Source organism: Cuculus canorus, chromosome 2 (genome assembly GCF_017976375.1).
Source record: "Cuculus canorus isolate bCucCan1 chromosome 2, bCucCan1.pri, whole genome shotgun sequence".
Classification (NCBI taxonomy): Eukaryota; Metazoa; Chordata; class Aves; order Cuculiformes; family Cuculidae; genus Cuculus; species Cuculus canorus.
The window spans coordinates 151,856,996-151,882,209 of record NC_071402.1 but is presented as its reverse complement, the minus strand read 5'-3'; the positions used below and the strand labels follow the sequence as shown (position 1 = coordinate 151,882,209).

General features: G+C 38.2%; 1 protein-coding gene across 6 annotated transcripts in view; it reads left to right on the top strand.

Annotated features, from left to right (window-relative positions):
• Positions 1-25,214, top strand: part of RBM33 (RNA binding motif protein 33) — a 106,634-nt gene that overhangs the window by 11,951 nt on the left and 69,469 nt on the right. For all 6 annotated transcript variants that reach the window (XM_054057563.1, XM_054057564.1, XM_054057561.1 and 3 more), the window contains exons 3-8: positions 2,805-2,853; positions 4,849-4,925; positions 8,672-8,972; positions 10,087-10,197; positions 16,457-16,628; positions 23,720-23,925. In XM_054057563.1, coding sequence (XP_053913538.1) covers positions 2,805-2,853; positions 4,849-4,925; positions 8,672-8,972; positions 10,087-10,197; positions 16,457-16,628; positions 23,720-23,925 — 916 coding nt within the window. The remainder of the gene's footprint in view (positions 1-2,804; positions 2,854-4,848; positions 4,926-8,671; positions 8,973-10,086; positions 10,198-16,456; positions 16,629-23,719; positions 23,926-25,214) is intronic.

Sequence of the window (25,214 nt, the reverse complement as noted above, 5' to 3'; positions counted from 1 at the left end):
ATGTAACATTGTTCTTGGAGAATTTTTCCCATTACATATTTTACAAATTCTTTTCCTGAAACACTTGTGTCCTTGCTACTGCTCATGTTTAATGAGGAATGGTCATGAAATTGGAGGCCAGAAACAGCCAGCCTGACGTCTTTATCAGGGGCTGTTAATCACAGAATCACAGAATCAGTAGCCCAAAGCTTGGGTTTGGGAAAAACATACAGTTCTGGTGCTATACTGTGAGATGACAGGGCTGATTTAGTAGATGACTTCTGCTGAAATGCACTTATTCTGACCCTTCTCTGAGAACATTCATTTCTCTACACTGGGAAGAACTTTCAGCTTTTTGTTTTTATTATTTGCTTCTCCTCGTTTGGTGAGCTGAATTTATTCAGTGAGGGGAATGTTGATTATTGGGAGTTGAGCTAGGGGAGGAAATGTCTGTCTCTTCTGAGAGCAGCAAACATATTATTTTAAGCCCAAGTTGCTAGACTTGTGGTTTGGAAGGAACTTTGTGTCTAGGTAGTGAGGGTGAGTTGCCTTTGGCGCTATAACAGATGTGAACTTTTATTCCAGTTTAATTTGTTTTGTATGGCTTTATTTGCTATCAGATTTCAACCATTTGTTTTTGTCTGTTTCTCAGATAACTAGGATCTCTTAGTAATTTTTTTTCTTTTGCTTTTAATAGTCAGATCTGGTAATTCCGGTCCCTCTCGTTTTCATAGATAACTTCAGATTCAGCTGTTTTAAAAGAACCTGGAGATAGGTCTGTTTTTACTGTACAGGCTTTTCACTGTTACTTTTTTTTTAATTCAAAAAGTTACGAAGGGTGATTTTTCTTCTTTTAATTTATCAGTGAAAATATTGAATGACATTGAATATTTAAATAGGCTTTGAGGGGCATTCTGTGAAACACTTTCCTGTTATGAGCTGTTTATGTGCTAGCACTGATTTTTTTGGACTGTCAAGAACTAATAAGCCAAAGCTTTTAAAAATCGAGTATATATGCATTTACATCTGTTGACCAAATGTTTATACTTTTCTAGAAAAATCACATCTAGGATTTTTTTTAGGAATTGTTGAATAGTCCTAACGGTGTTTAGGTAATTAAAGTAATCTTTCATTTTCTCTCCATTCCTTTTTTATTTGAATTTCTTACTACCTGAACATTCTTTTCATCTTTGAATGCTGCTATAACATGCACTTTTGCTGTCTTTTGGAATTCTCTAGTGCAGTTTTATTAAAAGCTGTCAGTGGTGGACCATAGTGCTGGGACATATTTTCAAACCTTTTGGTACATTTGTCAGATTACTGGCAGCTGAAGAGATTAGTGACTTTTTCCTACTTCAGTTTTGGCTCTAAATTTTTCTGAAACCATTTCTGTTACATAGAGTATTCTGTCTCTGAAGTAAAGGGCTTAAATTCCAGTCAGTTTGCTCTTTGGGATGTATGATTTGTCTTCTGTCCCAATTTCTGTTTAATATTGCAGTGAGCACAAAACAGTTGCCAATTGTTCACATTCAGTCATTCCTCAAACTGCTTTATATCAGTAACTATGGTCAAACACTGTGTACTGATAATAATGTCCTATTTAGTGCTGATTTGGAGTATCATCTGTTCTTCTCTATCTCACGAGATTTTCATGCCCTCTGCGTTATCTGTACAGTAACCATATCTGAAAGAGGTGTATCCATCTACAAAAACAACTTTTAGCACTGATTTATATCTTGGGATTGCCTTCCCCATTTTCAAGTATTCCTATGCAGTCCTAACGTACTCTTGTACCTTTTCCCACTCTGTTCATGTAGCCCATTCTCACTTTAAGGTATTTAGTTTTTGTATAGTATCTAAGTGTGGGGGGTTGTTTTATTTGTTTTAAGGTTTGCAGGTAGAAATAGGTTCATTTTCTTGAATTGCAGATCATATTTCAAATTACTGCTATCTCATTTTAGTATAAGGACGTGTGTTCAAATACAGACATTTTTCAGTAATAAGCATTTATTATAGAAGAGGAAGTCCATTTATTCCTGTCACTAGATAATTATTTCACTGAAGGAAGAATGTGATTAAGCAGTTGTCCTACAGCTTAACTAATCTAGACTGCAGTTCTTTGTGTTGCATCCTGTTTATGGGACAGATGCTGTGTGATGGCAGAAGTTTTGTAAGCCAGGTATTTCTATGCTTCCTGAATTCTTGGCCACACTTATAAAGGTGGTGAAACATACATTTGATTTTGCCATTTTAGAAATGTCAGTCTGAACTTATCCTCAACTCAAGGAGTAGGGAGTAAGGTATTTATGAAAGATGTAGGCTGAAGTGGCTTCCAAGCAGCTGCCATCCCTGCGTCTCATTGCTACAGTGCAGCTTGGACTACGTGGTGGCCTGTAGGCTGAGTTTTGCCTGCAGGACATTACTGTCTCATTTGCCCCTTCCCTGAAGAGATGGGAATCCGCAGTACAGGCAATGTGCCCAAAGGGCCTTGGAGTAAAGAGTGTAGAGTGAGAACCTAGCCAACTACGTTTCAATACCTATACTTTGTTTAGGTCTCTGTGCTGTGTTATAGTTGCAGGTATACGTAAAGGAGGGTATATGAAAATGAAACGACTGTACAACAGTGGTCTTAAAGCATATTGTCCCTTGTTCCATTTGAGATATATATATGTCTCCTTTTGCAACCTGCTGAATGCTTTGCTAAAAGGGAAGCTTTACACATACTCAGGGACAGTTCTCCTCAAGTTAGTTTTTGAAGTTGTATATTCTATACAGAGTCTGTTTTGTTTTCCAAGGTTCAACTTAAATTTGTTAATGTTTTCCAGTGAACTTGATGATGACTTGCTTGGAGAAGATTTGCTAACTGGCAAAAAGGTAAGAGATGTGCATTAAAGTGAATTTTTACAGATGTTAAAATGTGAATGTTGTTCAACTTCACTTGTTTGGTATGGTCTTCTTCGTATTTTACAGTCACATCCCCAAAGCCTGACAGCCACAGGTACCCAAGATCTGCACTATTGCCGGTGTTGGGCACCCAGAGCTCTGTTTCCTATTGTGAAATACCTCGGAGTCTAGCTTTTTAAAATAAAAAATTTTAGAGAAATAATTTTGTTCTGAGATAATATATCTTCTCATAACATGTGGTTCAAAAAGGTTGTCAAAATCAGTTTCTTTGTAACTCATATTGACTTAACAATTGAAAAAAATGAAACCAAACCAAATTATGCCTCCTTAGTGCTGATTAGCATCCTGGAGAATTCACTTCAACTGCTGTTTTTTTTGGCTATTAAAAGTTACTCATCAAAATACCAGCAGTATTTACTAGAGAGTAAATAAAAAGCAATCAGTGGTGCCCGTGAAAGATCTGCTACTCTGCACACAGTCCGCTACTGCTTTGTCTAATGAATTTGCAGAAGATTACCTCTTCTACTGTGAGCAAAGAATATGGGAACAGCAAACACTGGAGGATGTAAATGAGTTCCCCATGTCTGCTGTAGACTCCTCACTCTGATACCCGTTTCCAAAACAGAACTTTGTAAGAACAACTGAATGTATGTTTGGATTTGGCAGGTATTTGCACTAGAAGATGGGGCTTCTGTGTGGGAAATCAAAACTGACTCATACCTCTTTCTCTGCTTGGTCAGCTAAACAAATTAATTTAGAATATAGTTTTTAAAGTTTTAGTTAGAGATGAATAGGTTTGTTAAGAAACCCAGATCTGGTAAAAGCTCAGTTTTAATTGCTGTAGTTTTTTATAATTACACTCTAGATGTTGGAAGTTAGCTGCTGAGATTATTGTGTAAGTAATCCCTTTTAAAGACAGGAAGTTTTTGTCTCATGTACTGGTTTAAAAAATAAAATTTCAGGAGGATAGGGATTGCAGATGCGTGTTAGGCAGTTATCAAAAATATAAGCAGTTAACATTACATGCTTCTTTTTAGTTGAAACACGAGTTGATAGAGCTACTTATCTTTAAAAAAAAAATCCATATTCATACTAACCAGTATTAGATTTCTCCAATGTATTCTGTGTTCTGCTGTTTTTTTTTTCTATTCTTGTTTTCAGCTTTCTGTGTTACAGGGTTCTGAGCAGTACCTGTGGATATGAACTCCTATGGTGGAGTATTAATAGATTTCTGAGGAAGTTTTCCTTGAGCTATTTAGGCTAAACTTGCTGGTACTTAATCTTATCTCAGTGCTTTTGGATAAATCTGCCCTTGTATAACCTTTCTGCCACTATTAATTTAGGGATGGAAATAATATTGCTGAGTAAAACTGCAGTTGTCTCCTCCTAGTAAGTAGTTATTTAAAAAAAATTAAGCAACTGAAAATATTATAGGCAAATTAGGATGAGTACAGAAAAGGCTTATTTTTATCTATTTTTTTTCTTCACTTATAAACTAATCATGTTTTTTCAGTTGTCTTCATGCCATTGTATCCTTTCCTCCAGTTTCCCAGTATATTTTCTGCTCTTCAGAAAATGCTGTTAACCTAGTGTTTGTTCTTGACCTGCCTGATGCATCAGAGTCACAAGGCAGTTAACTAAGAGCACTAAAGCTATCTGTTGTTCCTGGTACTACTCAAGTGAGTCATCTTTGGCTGTATTTGGGAATACATCACTGAAAAGTGTTGCTAGCTAGCCAAATATGAGTTTTTAAATTTCCATAAGACTGTCGAGCATTTATTTTCAGATACGTAGTTCTTGTGTACTGTGTTTTTTCTCCTTGAATTAGGTAATTTCATTGAAGGTATGGACTTAGTCTGGGATTCATTCTTAATATAAAATTCATGATGTTTCAGTAGTTTCAGTGCCTAGTTAAAACTTTATATTCTTTTCTTATGTTCATGATTGACTTTTTCTGACACCTAGAACCAGTCAGACTTGTCAGATGAAGAGCTGAATGATGATCTTCTGCAAAGTGACAATGAAGAGGAACAAGAATTTCGGTATCTCTTTTCTAAATCTTGTTGTTTTAGATAACTCCAAGCTATTTATCACTACTACTACTGATAACTAGTAATTACTACACTGAAGTTATTGATATATATACTTAAAATAGTTTTGCTTTTTACCTAGCCAACAACTTAATGATGTAGACATAATGTGTTCAGTATCATTGTTAGCATTTCAGTAAAATGATTTTTTGTTTATTTGAATTTAATAAAATTAACTCCTATCTATTAAAAAGGCTTATAAAGAAGAAACTGTGACATCTCCTCAGCATTTAGTATTATTTATAAGTACTTACAGACCTCTTGTTCTATGCCTTGGTATTGTTGTTGGCTTCCTTCTATAAAGTCTTTTTCTGACAACTTTCTTTTAAAAATATGTCTTAACTCCTAAGACCCTGAGGAGGGGAGCTTCATAGTTTGTATGGCTTCATTTGTGGCTTAAATATTTGTATACGGTTATACAGCAGATTTCGTACAGTGTTCATAGGTTTGAGCAGGTGTTTCACACGAGTTTTCATAGAGAAGGAGCCTCAGTATGTTCTGTTATGGCAGGGCTTTGCAAATGAATTATGGGCCTTACAAGTCAAAACTAGTGTCTTGACATTTTTACTTTTCAAGCTAGACTAGAGGGGGAAGGAAGATGCTTGCGATGCAGAAGTGTTAACAGGACCGCTGGTGCTTTTGTGGCCTATTTTGCCGGCTTTTCCTTTTTATTGCGTGTTGCACCTCGACCAGAAGTACCAGGGAACCATGGTGTCCACTTGGCAGAAAATTACGGCCTCTTGAAGATCTGCACCAGCTGTGTCTGATGCAGCCTTCCAGACAGAGCCACAATAGTGCGTGCTGCCACTCAGATGCTGGCCTGCAGAGCGTGCATCGCTCTTGCACTGCTATTGGACACCAGTGGGGAATTCACCTGTAGGAGGTGTGCTCAGGTGGAGGAACTCCTCTGCTTGGTGACAGAACTCAGGGAGGAGGTTGAGCATGCTGAGGACCATCAGGGAGTGTGAGAGGGAGATTAACTACCGCAACAACACCCTGTGCTCCCTGTCTCACACCCAACAGGCAGGTATGTTTCATGCAACAGAGGACTCCTCATCCTTTCTGCATTCAGCTGAACAGAGAAATTTAGGGGTCGAAGGGAAGTTGCAGCAGGTTCCTGCCCAGCACAGCAGATGTGTGTCCCGTGTCAACCTCACCCGCCCAAGTTCCCTTGCACAGTAGATATGAAGCTCTGCTAGTGGAACCAGACCTTAACATGGACGATGGGTCTCACAGCCTAGAAACATTCCCCAGGTTAAGACACCCTAAGCTATCCACCAAAGTGGCTTCTGTAAAGAAGAAAGAGCAGGTTGTTGTCATAGGGGACTCCCTTCTGAAGGGAACAGAAGGCCTGATATGCAGACTGGACCCACTACATAGGGAAGTCTGCTGTGTACCTGGGACCTTGGTTAGAGATGTGGAAAGAAAACTTCCAACTCCGGTCAGGCCCACAGTTGTTATCCACTATTGATTTTCCAAGTAGGCCGTGCTGAAACCCAACAGGGAATCTGAGGGCAATTAAAAGGGACTTCAGGGCCTTCGAACAAATGTTAAAGGGATTGGGTACACAGGTAGTGTTCGCCTCTGTCATTCCTGTTACGGGGAATGATGAGGAAAGGAGTAGGAAGATCCAGGAAATAAATACCTGGCTCTGAACCTGGTGTGAGGAGCAAAATGGTTCTGTTCAGTATCTTTATTGATGATCTGGATGAGGGGATTGAATGTACCCTTAGTAAGTTCGTGGATGACACTAAGCTGGGAGGAAGTGTTGATCTGCTGGAGGGTAGGAAGGCTCTACAGAGGGGTCTGGACAGGCTGGATCGATGGGCTGTGACCAATGGTATGAGGACAAAGCCAAGTGCCGAGTCCTGCACTTGGGACGCAACAACCCTGTGCAGTGCTACAGGCATGGGGAAGAGTGTCTAGAAAGCTGCTTGGCGGAGAAGGACCTAGGGGTGTTGGTTGAAGGCCAGCTGAACATGAGCCTACAGTGGCCCAGGGCGCCAAGCAGGCAAGTAGCATCTTGGCCTGTGTCAGAAACAGTGTGGCCAGCAGGACCAGGGAAGTGATTGTGCCCTCCCAGTACTCAGCACTGGTGAGGCCGCACCTCAAATACTGTGTTCAGTTTTTGGCCCCTCACTACAAGAAAGACATTGAGGTGCTGGAGCCTGTCCAGAGAAGGGCAACAAAGCTGGTGAAGGGGCTGGAGAACAAGTCTTGTGAGGAGTGTCTGAGGGAACTGGGGCTGTTTAGCCTGGAGAAGAGAAGGCTGAGGGGAGACCTTATTGCTCTGTACAACTGCCTGAAAGGAGGGTTGTAGCAAGGTGGGCGCTGGTCTTTTGTCTCAAGTGACAGGCAATTGGACAAAAGGGAATGGCCTCAAATTGTGCGGGGGGAGGTTTAGGTTAGACATCAGGAAAAATTTCTTCACTGAAAGGGTTATTGGGCACTGGCAGAGGCTGCCCAGGGAGGTGGTTGAGTTGCCATCCCTGGAGGTATTTAAAAGACGGGTAGATGATGTGCTTAGGGATATGTTTCAGTATCAGTCATTGGCTGCTTTTTCCTCCCTGCATGAGTGATGGTTGGATTGTTCCCTTCAAAATGCAGAATCCCAGTTACAGTCCTTGCTGTTTATTCTCTGAATTTCCTCCTTGTGAGCCCCGGGCAGCAGGGATGGCTGTGACTGCACAAGTGATGAGAGAATATCCAAGTGTGATAATATTGCTCAGTGGAAGCAGGTTTCTGTAGAAAATTGTGCATCTTTAACAGTGTTATTGCCAGGGAGTGAGGATCTTGCTTCACTCCTTTCCCCTGTTCCTGTTTCCATTCAAACACATTTCTGCCTCTCTAGTTGGAAGGATAATGATAATCCTGCATAAAATCTCCATGTTTGTATTAAATCTTCTCAGTCTTGCAGATGTAAAGCTGCCTAGATCTTGTTCCCCCAGACTGAAGAAAACAATGAGTAATTGGAATATATATGTGAAAACCTGTTTTCCTGGAGCCCTCAAATCAAGAGCTTTTGCCCTCCTCTTTTGCTAACTAGTCTGCAGTGAGTTAGTTGCTCTTTTAAGTATTGAGGGCGCTGGCTATTGTAAACAGCAAATTTTGGGGTTTGCTTTTCCTCCTCCTAAGCTTGTCAGTTATTATATAGATTTTTTTTTCAGTGTCTGTGCCAGTGCTGTTACCAAGTTGGAATAAATTTAGGCATTTAAATAACAGTTCTTGACTATATATTTTACATTATTTTAAGTGGAATATTAAATCTGTTACAAAAATGTGAGTTTGAATGCAAGATAATAAAAAAGGAACAATATTTATACATCTAATAAAAATATTTACTAGCGTGTTCTGACAGATTGGGGAAGCAGATGCAGTTACAGTAATTTTGTGTAATTTTTTGTTAGTCTTAGAATTAAGATTGAATCCGGTCTGCTTTGGTTTCTGAGCAGGACTTCTGCCAGTTTGACCTGCTAAACCATCTGGTTGATTTGATTCCCCTGGTCAAATAGCCTGCAGCTGGTGATAAGCTGCAGTACAGTATGCATTATGAGAATATGGCATGGAATCAAATAGCGTGAGGTATTATTTTGTCCACCAACTTGGAAATTTTGTAATTGTTGGCTTTGTTTTGCTAAATCTTTGAGTAGTTGACTGTTATGCTTCAGCCTCTGAATTTTTTCCCCTTTGTGCCATAGTTCTCAAGGTGTCACAGTTAGCCTCAATGCTACATCTGGCATGCTGTCGTCATATGAACTCTCTGAGGCCATCAATGATCAGTCGGTAGAACATGAGTCTGAGTATGACCAAGGGGAAGATGAAATTGTTTATGACAAATCTGAAGCACCTGAAGTATATGCTTCAGAGTATTCAGAGGAAGGACATTATGAAGGCAATGATCCTGAACTGACAGAAGACCAAATAGAATATGGGGAAGAGCATGGAGAAGAAGATGAAGTGCTAGACCTTGAAATCAATGAACCTCTAGATGAATTTCCAGTGAGTTTCCTTCTATTGTATCTTCAAAGATAACATTGCTTCATGTGCGTAGGGTTTTAGACTGATGTGAAATCTGTTTACCTCCCTAGGGAGGAGGGGAAATTAGACCTATTATCACTGTCTGCCAGTTTCTTTATCTAGGCTGTGACAAAGTTTGTGTTGACAGCTTGTTTGGCGGTAGGTAATGCTCCTTTGTCATGCTGGAAAGCAGTTGAGAATCATGACCTTGAGGATTGTATCCTTAAGGAAGAAAACAGCTTTGTGTGGTGGAGATACACTGCCAATTGTTAGAAGTACTTAATGCAAAAGCTTTTATCCAGGCTTTAGACAAGATCTGATAAAGTCCTTCGAAGGTGAAAAGATTATTGACCTGCTAAAGACATCTTTAAGGTGCTAATATCCCAAAGTGATTGATGTCCTGCTCGATCATCCTTTTTGTAACTGAGAACTGTCTAAACCTGAATAAAGAGATTGGAGGTTAGTTCAGAAAATGTCACCTGCATAATTCAATATAATTTAAGCAGTGTATTAGAGAACATGCACTGGCTTTAATTGCTAGTGAAATGATTTAATCTTAATTAAAGCTTGTTGTGATCAATGATGTTTTAAAATACAAGCAAACTTACTTAGGAGAGGTTTTGCTCTTGGTTTTGGTAATAATTGTTCAGAATTGAAGCCATTCATGTGTCGGCACTTGCAGAATGTTTTAAGAATGCTTGTATTTTTGGTGGAGTAAAATCTGATGTAAGTGTATATGTGCTATAGGTGCATATTTCCTTTGGTAAGAAAGTACTGCATTGTCTGCTTCTTGAGTTTGTATTAGAAGAATTAGATGGGGCAAACGGGTAGATGGGATCTTTATGATAACATTCCTGGGATCTGAATGAAAACTGTTTGGGGTATGGCTTTTATAATATTGAAATTAGTGTCTAGTTAAAAACTCTGCTATTTCTACCTTATATGGTGTGTCACTTACAACTGACAGTTGTAATAGATAGAGTAGCTCTGTTCCAGTTTTGGAAACAGTAACCGCATACAGACTCCATCGCCAAATGGGTCTGTGATTCTGTAAAGTTGGTCTGTGTCTTTTCATGTTCTTGTGTTGTTGCTTTAGGATGAAGATTACATGCAATCTTACAATGAGCAAGCAATTGAAGAACAAGAAGAGTATACAGCTGATGAGGAACTGGAAGAATCCCAGACACTAAGGAATGAATCGGAAGAGGTATGTTGTAAATTTAATGGCAACTTAAACTAACTATTTTTTTCAGAATTTGAATTTATGGAATTAGCCATTTTGCTGGGTAAGAACTGATGTGACTTTGCCAATGTTGAGTTATTGGTGATCTTACTCATTCTGTAAGATGAACTGTAGTAGTATTCATATTGTCACATACATCGGATCTACTCTCCCTCTTGTGATGAAAATCATAAGGGAGAGCTCTAAATGTGCATGTCTGATCTTAGCTTCAACATTAGAAACCTCAGGGACTGTTCCAAGTAGGAGAGTGATAGCATTACTGCATGTTATTTGTTAAATCTCTATTAGCCATGGTGCCTCATGTTCCACATGGGTATTTGCTGCTGTTATGGGTGTGGATACTGTTCTTGTGTATCCCACTTCAAGGAGGAGTGTGATCCTGGAAGGTTCATTATGTTAGAAAGGCAAAGGTTAGTTTGTTTGTTTGTTGTTTTGAAAGAAGTTGTATCGGGGTTGAAATTTCTGTGAAGTTTATGTTAATTCTTCAGTTAGGAAAAGGAAGAGTTCCTTCATTTGCAAGAAGATAGCTTATGTCAGAAATATGTATACTTAGGCCAGTATACATTCACTCATTATAGATTGGAATAGTGGTATAATACCTGTTATTAATTTGCAGTGAGTTTTTGATGTGGGATTTTTTTTTGCTTTTCCCACCAGGAATCTACTTTGATATTACTTTTATTCCATTTCTTAATTAAATAGGATTGAATGGATTACCTGCTGAGAAGTGTAGTCAGAGTGTGTTCCCGCATTGGAGCTTTAACTCATCAGGAAATTAATTCCTCAAAGACACAGCAACATTATTCTGTGAAATTCCAACAAATGGGTGTGATATTCTGAAGTTATATCAAATGTACTATAATAGAATAGCATTCTTTGGTAGGTGAAGAGAGATGCATTGAAAGGGGCCACGCGCATTGTTCAGTCTTCGCTGTTGCAAGCATGACGTCTTACAACAAATACACCTCAAACATAGTTAATCTCCTAAGTATTAAATCTGCTCTTCCAAAGAACTGCAAAACACTTCAACTCTTGTGCATTCACTAGGTTATATACACTTTCCTTCTGGTGCTTTAAAAGCAGCCTGATGCGTTTGGGCTCTTTGCAGTCAGTCTGTATGAGATGATGAAAGCAGATCATGTAAAATTAAGTACATAGGTGGGATTCACTATCAAACTTAATGCTTTAAAATAGCACAGCTTCATTTTTAGAGTATGAACTAATGCAAATTCTGCAATAATCATGTTATCTAAATTTGTCCAATTCAAAATTAAATTCCTTTTATTCAAAAAATATCATCCACTCATGTTTTCAGTAGAGCTTTTAGAGAATTTGTTCATTGTGTAATGTCAATGTTTTGTCCACATGTTTATACAGTGATCCACATTCTGGCTTGCATATTACTACAGGTTTGTTGTTTCCAAAATAGTGCTATTTATTCCTTTATTATTTCACGTGTAGCTTATTTACGTTTGTCTGTAGACTCACAGTTGCATTCCCCAAATGGGAATAAGAGATATAACCTTTGTAGAGTATGCAGTTCTGCTTATTTCATGGTAAGATGCACGCTTCCAGCTCTGAATAGTTTTGTTATTTATTCCAGTGTTATATTTAAATGTCATAACATTCACTGCTTGTAAACAAGGGTGGTTGGCATTCTCCTGTAGAAAATCCAACACAAGAATGGAGCTGTAATAGATGCGGTACAAATGAATAGCATTATTATTTCTTGATTGAAGGTTGGCATCTGCATAACTGAGAGCGAGCTGATAGAGAGAAGTGTGTGGTACTGTTGTATTTTAAGTAGTTTTCACATTAAAAGCAAATAAACCCTCTTATATTGCATGAAGAAATTCTGTAAACCAAGAGAAAAGCTCACTGGCTGGCGAATAGTAGCACGGTGCGGGGAAAATGGTGAATGAGGGAAGTGAGTTAAGGGTGGCACTCGGGTGGGAAATGTGAGGAAGAGGCAGGAAAGGTTTGTGTCCTTGGCCAGATCAGGTTCAAGGCATGCTTTTTCACTTGATATTTAATTTGATACTGTGCTAAGAACTTGGATTTTGAATAAATAACACTCTTCATGGAGCTTCCCTGGAAAATATAGCAGTGCTTCAGACAACATTTTTGTCTTCCTAAGGTACAAAGCAAGACCCAATACCCAGGAGTTTCAGCAGCAAATTGGTATGCTAAAACTGTCAGTTACATGGGACATCAGGTCCTAAGTATTTTTGGAGTAATAATATCACTAATTATTTCTATGATGTGTAACTGCCTAAAATTAGAATTAATAATTTCTTTGTTTTATATTGAACTTATCTCCTGTGAAGTCTGTGATAGGGGGTTCCCCATTGCAAAGTTTAAACCATGTCATGGGTTATACTGATAAGATACGATCAGGACTGTAAGCAAGAAAACATTGCATGAAGAGGTGCTGCATATTGCTTTCCTTTTGATCACCAACGTTGAATCGTTCCAGCTCTGTTTAGTCCAAACTTATGCATTTAAGTTCTTTTCTGTCAATTTAGAAGACACCTGTCGGAGAAGGATGAAAAGATTGCAAATCAAAACAGCAAAGTTTTAAACTTTTTTAGAAGGTCTTAGGTTTGTTTTTCACTCCCATTTTTCATCTGTGAAGTGAAGGTGCCCTTGGAATAGGTGTAACATCCTCTTATCTGCTCTGTTATTTTTCAATCCCTTAGGATTGAGCAATTGCTGCTCCTTCAGTGTTAGCCTCTGGTAGAAGCCTCCGCTGCTTGTTTTCTGGCAAGTTAATAGAAGTTCTTTGTTTTGCGTTCTTAATGCTTCACATGGAAGGAACCTGGTTTGGCCTTTACGATGCATACCTGTTTTGTACATCTTAGCCATCTCTGACACAAAGCCCACTAAAACAGTCTTATGTTTTGGGAGAATCCTGTGCTAAGATCGGTATTTATCATGCTGACTAGTGTGTTCTCCTGCTTTCCCTGCACTGCGTCTGTTATCAGACCTGCAACTGCCTGGTCAGCTGTTTGGGGCAGGAGCACTCCCTCTTGTTCTGATCTGTGACTCGGATTTATAGGATAATTATTTAATGAGGATGGCAGAAGACTCTGACCTTGTGATAGAAGAGAGGTCATTGTTTTTCTTCACAAGGAAGTGTCAGCAAAGCTCTTTGGTAGCTTTGTGCAAGGTGTCGTAATGGGACATGTTAAGATTCCTTTGAGGGAGGACTGCTAAGAGCCTTGGCTGACTAGTCCAGGCGGGTGACCTCAAGAGGCCATTCAAGGACTGTTTATTTCTGTGCAGAGATATTAATGATTAGCAAGTATTAAATAGAATCCTGTAAGTGCTGGTATGTGTTAATTTGGTGTCTGCACTTTTATCTTTTCCTGAATAAATAGAAACAGCATCCATTCATGTACTGTAACCTTGGCAAAAGAACTCATCCAGTTAGCCTGGAAGTTGGAAAAGATGATCTTGCACGCTACAACTGCTGAACAAATTGCAGGGGAAGGGTGTGCGCTCCTACACAGCTCAGATAACCTTTCCTGGAGCTGTGTGTAGAGAACATATGGTTGGCTGTCAGACATGTTTGTGTCTCCATCACAATTAATATAAATCCCTCAGTAATATGTGCAGTCAGTCTGGGATGTGAGTCAGTTAGCATTCTCCAGCACCGCCTTTTCTTGGTGCCTGCTTTTGATTTTTTTTTTTTTTTAGCTCCTTTGATTTTTTTTTTTTTTTGCCTGTGATATTTAATGCTTACGAGTGTTGTTTGTTAGTAGGTAGTATGAGGGTTATACTGATGAATAAAGTGAGTTAGACTCGGAAAATTCTTGGTGTAAATGAAATTATTGTTGTGAATAAAACTGCTATAAGTGGCAGGTTTGAGAATTTTTTTTTTATTGTTGTGTAAGAAAATAGTTATTTTGGAGTCTGTTGCAACTTGGATTTTTTTATATATTATTTTATAATGGATAGGGCTTTTTTTTTCCCCAAATCAATAATTATGAAAAGGCATCGGTTTCCACACATGTTTTCTGTAGCATTTCATTAAAACATTGCGAAATTTTTCAGGACAATACAGACTGGATTAATGGTTGTAGTTCTTGATTATGCAGTCTGAGCCGCATGTTGAGCCTTGCATGAGTAAGTTTTGCACTCATAGATGAGATTACATTATTGAGACCAGTATTTGATGAATAAAAACTGGAATTCCAATGTAGCTTTTAAAGGGCATGGAAAAAGAGTGGATGTGTCTGGGGTTTATGCTCTGAAGCAGAACAGAAGGCTGAGCATAGTGAGAACGTGTCTCAAAAAACGGTCGCTCCAGTTCTGTCTTCCAAATCCTGATCCTGAAGGGAAAATTTTTAAAGACAAGAATTGGGACAAAAATTATGGGGTGTTATGATATTTTAAAACATAGGTTTGATAGAGATATTGCTACTCTTTCTTTTTTGAGAGTCCCTATTTTGAAAGTAAAATGCTAACCCTTTTCCCTTGTTTTTGTTTTCGCTTTTAGTTTTTTTAAATCAGTGTCTCTTTCCATGCTAACATTCCTCTTCTCATCCATGAGTCTCAACTGCCTCCCCTCAGAGGTGCTTTGATTATACATGGATATGTTAATTAGAGCAGTTGTGCTCAATTTGGCTTTGCTTTTGGGGTTTGGATTATCTTAATTCTTGAAGTTTTTGTGGTTTTTGTTTTTTTTGCCTGCTGTTCTGTCTGTTGCTTTTGCTGCATTTTTTTTTTAATATAGAAGAGTTACTATATAAAAGTAAATACATTTTTAAAATATAAGCCTTAAAGCTTTTTGGAAAAATTGTTTGAATGCTTGCCTGGAATGGATAAAACATATTCCAAGATAAGGAGATGATAAAATGGAAATAACTTGAGATCAGTAGCCCATTAAAGCCTGGTAACCATGTCTATGGGTCATTTATTCACCAGACCAAAGCCAGAGTAGCATTGAGCTTGAGTCTATGTGGTGTGCTATCTTTTAAAGTAAAAATTTTCTTGCTAGCTCTTGTCTGTTATTTCACTTCCCATGTTTCTTTTTGCTTTTATATGAAGATGGGTTCCTGAGAAAAGAAATTTATAATCTCTTGAACCATTCTGCCATTAATTCTTTTTCTTGATTTGTCTTGATAGCTGTCCACTTGCCTGACACACTTGGTGTGCCTTTTTCGTAGAAATTACTGCACCAGTCTGGTTAATTAGAAGATTAAACTGACTTTTCCATGTTCCATTTCACTCATTTTTTAACTGTCCTCAAGCAACATAAAAGTTATGGTGCGTTTGGTGGATTTGCAAAGAATTAAAATGCATGTACAGCCTCTAAGGAATCAGCAAGTAGGCTTGTACAACCAAATACACAGTAATTCAATGTTTTATGGAAAGCCATACTGTATTAGAACACTTTAATTTTCAACTCTAGAAATCAAATATAACTTGTGTAACATTCTGAACGTTAATTTTATCATGCCTGCACAGGTAAATGAAATTGATTTTTTTTTTTACTTTTTTTTTTAAATTTGAAGGAGAGTGATCCATTTTCATTTGGGACATTATTTCATCTAAATAAATGTTCTCTGTTATAGAGAAAACTGAAAAGTAGACGAGGGCCTGGGAGTAGTGTTTTAATATACAAATTTACTATATTCAAATGTTATCCAATCCTGTTCTCTTCATTGATTGCTGCATTAGAACCGGGAGGTAGTCAAGGAGTAGAAAAAATAAAGGCAAATGTAGTCTTGTGTAACTAGAGGAATAAAATTGGGATGTAAGGTTATTTTTGTTCTTTTTTTTTTTTTTAAACTATGTGCTACTGGCATTTTTTAACAGGTTAAAAAGAAAAGCTAATGAGTTAATGTTCATATTAGTTGAAACCGGTAGTATTGCAGGTTTGCATCTTAGTCAATTCAGTGATAAAATGTCACTTTTTGTGCAAAAGTAACTACTAATCAGATGGTGGTGCTAACTAGTTTCCACATTCCCTTAAATATTGCAGGAAAATGGGTTTTCTCATATAGGCTTTACTATATAATTTATTATATCCTTCATAGCTTTATATTTGTAAAAAATTCACCGAGCTTGTAAATGTTTGCTGAGTTATGTATGAGAATAATGTATAATGCCAGCAAGATTTGTGCAAAGGGACTTTTAAAGAAAGCTTTGTCTTTGACACTCGATGACAAGAAAGTAGGTATTTCAGTTTGTATGTCCTCTGTATTTTGTGATTCAGGCAGCTATTGAATCTCTGGAACTTCAAGAAGAAACAAAAGAAGAATCTGATGAAGAGGAGGATGATGATGAAGAGTCTGGACGATTACGTTTCAAAACTGAACGGAAAGAAGGAACAATAATTAGACTTTCGGATGTGACAAGAGAAAGAAGAAACATTCCAGAAACATTGGGTGAGTTTTTGTGGCCGTGGACTATTTTCAAGAACTATAATACAAAAAAAAGTAAAAGGCAGGCTTGCCAAAACTTTTAATAGAGAGTTTAGTGGAAAAGATAGAAGAGTCACCTTCTGTCTTAGGTGGACCTATATCTAAGTTGTCCAAAGTCACCTGTAGTTGTTGGAATATGTGTAGTGTCTGTCTCCTTGGGAATAACATTTAAGCATATCATGTTTTGAAAACCAGTGTTTGTTCATTGACACTTCTGTGATGCGTTTAATAGCTTTCCCGTTTTCAATCATCATCAGCTATCTGAGCTGTGTTTCACTGCATATTGTGGTGGAATACATTTTAAGGAATTTCTTTGGACTTCCATCCTTGGAAGATTTTCAGTTGATAACGCAGATATTGTTACATGTGTTCTGTCCTTAAATACCTGCATGTTTATTGTTTTCTCCCAGAAACAGAAGCATGCTATGAACCTCTTGCATTCTTACTATTGGGCTGCCCTAGAGAAATTGTAACTTGTGAGGAGTGTGTTAGAAAAATATGGAATACCCTGGTTTCTGGGTTCAGCTTTTCTAACATGAAACAATCTAGATCACTTATATCACATTGATTCTTCAGGCAGTGTCCAAAAGGATTTATTTCCTTTGTAGTTGAGTAGCGTAACACAACTATGTTTCTAGGAACACTGCTCCACGTAGATAATGGATTTGCCATTGCTAGTTCAGAAGAAACAGTAGATTTGCAGCTTTGTTGTAGCTGCTTTGTTGTAGTCTATAAGTAAAATCACATTGATTTAAGGTTATGAGAGTTGACTTCAAGACCCCCCATGCGCCTTGGGTACTCGAGTATCTGATGCTGGTGTTGTACCTGCCCCATTGGGCCCAATTAATGTTGGCCTTCTATGGTGATGGTAATAATAATGATAATAAAGATATTGGGGAGATAGGCAGAAATAAAGTTTTGCTTTCAGAAAGACGTGCCAACCTCATAGTTTTCCTATTGAACCAAAATATCAATTCAGGCCATGGAGGAAGGAGCCCATATCTTTTGAAGAGAATCAAGATATGCAAGAGAGGTGGCTGGATAATGGAGGCAAATTGTCAGATACTGTTGTCTAATTGTCAGATACCACTGGGAGATGTGTGTTTAGATTGTACTTCAAGTTTTACCTAGCTGTAGGAATGAATTCTTTACGCAGGATAGTGTTAATACGGGAGCCATGCAATGTGAGCTTGATAGCTGGCTGCTTTTGCTTTGTTTCACGATGAACTTGTGTCTTTGGGACAGCAGGACGTTTTGGAATTACGTTAACAGAGGACACATAGATTGCTGGAAGTAGTCTTGATGGAATTTTCCTCTTACCTTAGAAGTCTTGCTTTGCGAAGGATGTTAATTCTAAGGATTTTTCTCTCTTAAGATGTATAGCCTGCTATTTCTTTAATTCAGTTGCAAGAAATTTAAGCTTTTACTATGCATGGAAAAGCTGAGAAGCCTTAATTCTATACCAAAATTGTTGTGGCTAAGAGGACTTGTTCATGAGCAGCAAGGAGCCAGCTGCAGAGATTGAGCCAGACTTTCACAGTGGTATTTACGTAGGCCGTGTTGTGCTGTGAGTGAGACGTCAGTGCAAGGTTTCAAGTCGAGATCTTTCTGGTCTATTGTTCCTTTAGCAAATAGCTCTTCTTGCAATTTCAGGCAAAGTGTGTTTGAGGGCCTTTATTCAGCATTGTTTTAATCATCAGGAATTGATTCTGATCAGAATAGGACTGGAGGAAGCCCTCTAGAGAGGCATTCAGACACAGAGTAGTCTGTATGGGCAAGGGATATTTTAGCTGAGGTGCATTCCAAATGTATTTTCAACTATGAGACCGTATTTCTACATACTATATACAGACAATGTTATTTATGCAAAAGGTGCTGGTGGCTTTGTAAAACAGAATATTTTAAAAATAAAGGTGCACTGGCATAGCTAAATTTCTGCGCATGATTGTGAGCTAAATGAGAATCACATGAATTTTTGTGTATCTGTGAGTTTGCTCTATAGTTTAATGTAAAGACAAGTGAATACAGAGAAAACTTGTAGTGGAGCTTGAGTGTTGAACAGTGATTTGAATTGGACTTATATTTAAATGTAATTTTAAGTGATTTGGGATGTAGCTCTGAGGTGAAAGGAAAAAGATGATGTGAATGTGGATGAATATGAACTAAAGAGCTTTTATTTAAAACTACTTTTTGGCAAAGATACAGTCTTGCTGATGTGAAATGACTTCTATTAATACTAGTTCTTAATGTTAATTTGTTGATAAAGAGACTAAATGATTGATGATGGAATGCTAAACAGCAAAAAATACTTGTTTGTGTATAAATATCTGCTTGCTTTTGTGATTAGAGAGCAAATTTTTACAGATGCTACTGGTTTAAAAATGAAACCACATTGCAGAGCTACATCTCTTTACTTTAAAATCTGAATATAGTTGAGAAAACGCGTAAAGAGGAATTAACATTTCAGTTGAAGTTACAAACGTAATTTCCATCCTGTCACATTTTGGTGACCTTTTGTGACAGCTTGTCTCTATTGGAGGAGTGCATTCTTACTTGCTGATTAAAGTTGTCATTTGAAACCATTTTATTACCAGTGATAGTGAAATTAATCTTGACACTTAGAGACACTAGAAAAATAATTGCTGATTCACTGCATTAACTGTGTGCAAGAACTAAGTCAAGATGAGTGTGTATGCTGGTAAAAATTTGTATTTTAAAAATAGAGAGTATTCTCATGAATATAGCTGAGAGCTTTCATAAATATTTCCTTATCCAAGATAATGTAAGTAGTGGTTTTGAAAACTTTAAAGGAGACATATTGTAGGACAACTATGTAATTGATTTCGAGAGTTACTGAGTTTATATCTTTGAGAAGCGTGTAACTTCTTTCAGTGCATGTAATTGAAGTCTTCCCAGAGTTGGAATTGTCGTTATACTCTAGATTTAGTTACACATTAAGGAACGTGAAGAACAAAAAATGTCTTTGGCATCACCAAACTGAAGTGTTGTCTCTGTACCTAATTTAAAGACCAAAACTCTACAATTCTGCGGAGCCATTTGTAAAGTGATAACAAAGATGATTGGATGTGGTGGTACTTTTTTACGTCCTGCTTAGTTGGCTTTTATTCGCTCTGATAACTAGTGGCTGAAATTCCAGGCAAGACAATGGAATTAAAATGAATGGTTTCAATGTTGTCCTGTTGCTCTGTGTGCAGAAGCGTGTAATGTATTTGAGTTTGCAGAAGAAAAGTTAGAGGAGAACATTTGCCATCTCTCTCAATTTAAATGGCATGTATATATAAATGCATATGTATATTTATAATATCTGTTCCGGAGTATGATTTATGTTGTAAATTTCTGCATTATTGAGAATAATAAGGATTTTGGGATTCTCAAACCTGAGAATTTGAAATGCTGTTGCTCTCAAGGGGCCGCCCAAGGTGTATGTAGCTGCAGAGACCTGTGTTCAGGGTCAGTGTAGGCAGGAGCCAGTGGCCATATGCTGCAGCACCCTGCACACTGTCTGGTGGGCATGACAACATGTAGCCTGGCTCAGCAAGTTGTGGTCACAACACATAGAAGCTCTGAGCCGGGGAGCAGCGGTGGGCCTCTTCGTGTTAATACTTGGCTGTACTTTGGAAGAGTTCAAGGAGGGAAAGAAGATCTCTTCTTTGTCTGCTCATCACCTATTTTCTAGTAAGCAGTCTGATCTTGTTTTTGGATAGACAAGGACTATTTTCCTTGCTTCTCTCGCTGCAGAAGTCTTCCACACTACTCTTGTTCTCTGTGTGTGTGGCACAATGCTCTCAAATTTCATTAACAGCCCACCTAATAATTGAACTGACTGCATATTTTGCTGCTTGGTGGCTGATAGCAATATAGGGCACTTGAGGTATTTGTCAATTTAGTTCACTGCACGGGCCTTCACTTTTGCTGTCTGTCTCTGAGGCTCTGAGCTTGCAGTTCTAAGTATAAGCAAAATTCTTCACAGGTGGGACACTTGCCTTCAGTAGCATGTTGTTGGGGAATTATGCTTGACAATAGTGTAATCTTACATTCTGCTGTTATTGTTTTGGGGTTTTTTTTAAATCAAATGGTTGTGTTGTACTTCTGTGGTCATAGATGTGTGAATGTAATGATGCTTGCTGCAGTGAATTCATGGCAGTTTTAGTTTGGTTGGGATATTTTTTTCTAAGGTCAGTGTTACACACAGTTTCACTTTTCTGGCTGAAGAACTGAATACATGGACTGTGCCTTTAAAGACACAGCCTTTAAAGTTTGGAAACTTGTGTAGAGAGAGTAGGAAAACACTTTTTCAGTTTTCATTTTAAAGAGAGTGACAAGTACCTTCACATAAAAGATCATCAGGATTGACTTTGCCCTGGATGCTGTCATCCCTTCCCAAGCTTAATCAGCAAAACCCTGAAGTCATTTTGTTTGGAGCAGCCCATTCTTCTACAGTTGTGTGTCCTTCAGTATGTGCTCAAGAGGCTAAGAGACTTAGACATGATCTTGCCTTGTAGGAAGCCTAGCTCTATTCCCGGCTTCATTAAGAATTGCTTTCCACACATATGACTTCTAATCTGTTTAATAGGAATCTTATCCTGAATTAATATCAGTGATAGGTACTTGTTGCAGTGACTGAACTTAGCTTTCCAAACTACCTTGCTCAGTTCATGGTTATAGTGTGGGAGATGGCAGAAAAATTGGCCTGCCTGTCCTGTTCTTGGAAAAAAAAGATCTTTCCAACTAGCAGCATGCCCAGGTTGCCTTGCAGTGTTTGGTTCCTCTCTAGTTAAAGGGAGGAGAGCTGTTGCTTTGCAGTGTAATGGCACCATTTCTTCTGTAAGTATATAGGAGCCAGTGTTTTGTCTTTCCTGGGGACTAAGCCTATGCTAGTCTTTGATGCTTGTAAGTGTGAAGAAACTTGACTTTCTTCAGGTGTGGACAGGATACAGGCTTGAAATCTGAGCCCATTTTTTCCCATTAATTTTTCCCATTGAACAAGATTCTTTCTCCCTGACAGCTAAGGCTGGATAAGGTGGTTGTTTTAGTCGCATGTAATGCTTTTGATTGCTTTGTTTAATACAAAGAGAATTTGAAATGCTGTTGTGTGCATGTTTAATACCATACTAAGACTTGAAGGAGTGAGATTCCTTGCCCCTTTCTAAGCACGCTATGAGATTTTCCTGATGAAGCCTGATTGTCTTGGGCTCTGCCAATCTTTCAAGGCAGGTGGTAGTATTCTCTAGGGCAAAGATAGTATTGCATGAGAATATCTGGTGTGATTGTAAAATAAGGCTTTATGTCCCTTAATTGCAGTGTCATTAAGGGGAGAGAAAAGGAGGTAGAGAAACTTGTCTCATCACCAGAATGCACAAATTAAGTGGGAAACTACATGGCAGATCCTGGATTTCTAGGAGTCTGTCGCTTGTTGTGTTCTTAGACAGTCAGCAAGTTCTAAACTTCTCTTTTAAAAATCGAAAAGCTCTTTCGTTCTGGAGGTGCTGCATACCTCTGAAAACTGGGACATGCAAATTTACAGTCTTTGAAGCTCAGTCATGCAGGTGGTTTTTGTAGCCAAGTAAGAACAGCTGCTGCAGTGGGAATACGTGGCAGTCACCCTTCTCTGCCCTTCTGCCAGTCCTTGACTTCAAAGACTATTTGAGATTACGTATGAAGGTGTTTAATGTGGTGGTGTAAGTAGCTTTGGCTATTAGAATCACAAGAAATTTTAATAGTTTTCTAATGCTTTAGTTATGCATTCTTGATGGAGGGATGTAGTGATGTGGAGGCGATGTTGTAGTGTCTCAGTTGCCAAAACCAATTTTATTCTGATCTTCAGGTAGTATAGCTATTGTGTGGTACTAACAAGTAAAACTACTTTGTCCTGAAAAGTGGTCCCTGTACCCAGTCTCCTTTAACATTACGAGCAGACTTTTTAAGTGGAGAAATTGAGTTCTTGCACGAATTGTCATTCATATGAATTAAAAATATGTTTTTATTTGTCAGAAGTTTGTTTATTGTACAGTAGCTTAATTTTGTTCTGTTAGAGGCAGAAATCAGTTTTACAAGGGATAACAAGGTGTCTGATTGACATGTGGCAACAAGGAATCTGACTGACTTGTGGTAAAATCCTCAGCTGCCTGTTTGGGTCAAAGTTTATCCCACTCAAGTAACTTAAACCCGGTAAATGGCACCAGGTACTGGTTTTGGTACTGTCACAGTGTGTTTCCTGAGGTTTGTTATAGACTTTTATCTCAATTTCCAAGTAATTTGATCATTTGGGCCTGTTACTGCATGGTTTTCTCTTGATGTTATCAGTGTTGTCCCAGGTTTCAAGCAAATTTGGCAGTTTAGCTGAGTGCCATCTATTCTCCGGTATTTACCCGTGATATGAGTTGAGTAGGTGTTATCAGTGGCCGTGTATTTGACTTGAGCCGAGCACAGATTCTGAAGTGTGCTCTGAGCGGAATTATCACTTGTGAAGTACATCTTGTTCTTCAGCCACATACAATAGATAAAATATTAAGTGGTTAACATACTGCAAGAACTCTTCTGCAGCCTGGAAGTCCTTCTTTGGAACAGGCCAGTGTGCGGAAGAGTCTGGCAGATAAAATCTGTTTATATGGAAGACTCAACATATCCTGTATTATAAAGTTTATTGGGGCTTTCATTATGTTGCCTGACATTTCTGTAGATAAGTGAGATGTGGTTTAAGATGACATGAATGTGAGAAGAGCCACAGCCTCCTATTACAACATAAGACAAGCTTCAATAGCATTTAGGAAAAACTACAACCTTTTTGTTCATGCTTGTTTCATTTACGTGCTGCTTTTTGACTGTGCAACAGACACAAGTATCTGTGTGCTTTTTCCTTTTAAAGATGACGGTTAATGAAATGTTAACATGCCACCTAAAGGAGATCAAAGTGCCTGCAAATTTTCTGTTAGTTGCAGGGATGCTTCTGTAGTTCTAGTGATGTTTTTCATTACATTTTTCATCTTCCCAGCAAGAAGCTAAAATGTTTTTTCCCTATCTCTCGCTTTTGACAGAACTTTCTGCAGAAGCCAAAGCAGCGTTACTTGAATTTGAAGAGCGCGAAAGGCAGCTTAAACAGGGACGGTATGGCTCAAGGAGAGGAGGGAGAAGAGGAGGCTCAATTATGTGCCACGGAATGGGAGAACAAAGGAGAGACAATGATAGGGGAAGAATGAAAGATCACAGACCTGCACTGCTGTCAAACCAGCCATCTACAATGGTACCTTTTAATCCTTAGGATTCTTTGAACATACTTTCAGGAAATTATGGATAAATGCATTCTAAATCCTGAATCTTTACAAAGGTGGAATATATTCGAATTTACACTTTTTGCTCTTTCAGGGCACAGTTATGTAAGAAGGGCTTTGTGTAGTGTAGTGACTGTGAAAGTATGTGCTTAGTCCTGTTACCAGCCTCATCTTGAGGAATCTCCAAATGAGAAGTGGATTTTGACTCATAAAACACATCCGGGCTTACCTGTTGGTTTGTGTAAGATGGAGGAATAAGTTAATTCCGTTGAGGAGTCCTCTGTGTGCAACATGGAAACATATTCAGCCCCACATTAATAATAGTAATTTAGTTTAAAAGTATGATTCTGTAAAACACTTCTTGGTTTTGTCAAAACAGTATTTTTGCTGATACTTCTGGAAATAAAAAAAAAATAAATCTGTATATCTATCATGCTTCTGTGGTGGCAGATAGACCCTAGGGAGGTAATCACCACTAGATAAATGAGTATATTGGGATTTCAGGTGAAATTCAACTTTGTTCATCTCTTTTACCCCCTATATGCTCTGTATCACAAATTATAAGATTTTACTTTTTCCATCCAAAAAAACCCCAAACCAACCAAACCAGCAAATGCACAGTCAAGAGGTAGCCCACACTTATTTTTGCTAACATTCATAACGTGTACTGGAAGCTGAAATTGCAGAACAAAGCCTATATATGTCTTTGCAGGACAAGGCCATCTGTATTAAACAAAGGGGATTTTTTCCAACAGCAGTAACTCTAGGTGCTGATCACTAGCAGGAGTCGGTGGATATCTCAGCGGTTCAGAGCCCTGCAGTAGAATATTTCATGCTTTTAAAACAGTGAAGGTGGAATAATTGTTTTTCTGTGTTGTTACAGGCTTTGCTAGTTATTTTGATCTTAAGTGTTGTAAACATTGTGCTCATCACAATATTTTCTTCTTGTGCATACTTTGTACCTGCTTTGCTTTATGTGTATGGCTGCTAAAAAAATGTGCCACATCTTTGTTACTGAAAGATTGCCAGTTTGGGGCTGTTCTTGCACTACCATTTGGAAGTTAATTGGACTAGGATTTATATCTAGTATCAATGAGTTCAGAAGCAGAAGGAAGTTTCTCAAGAGAAACATGATAGTTAAATTAAAAAAAAAATACTGTTTTGGGCCATTTGGATTTGAGTGTTGAGCAGCAAGAGAGTTTCTTCAGGATTACAGAAGGTGCCTTTTAAAATATCTTTAAAGTAGTTCTTTCTTCAAGCA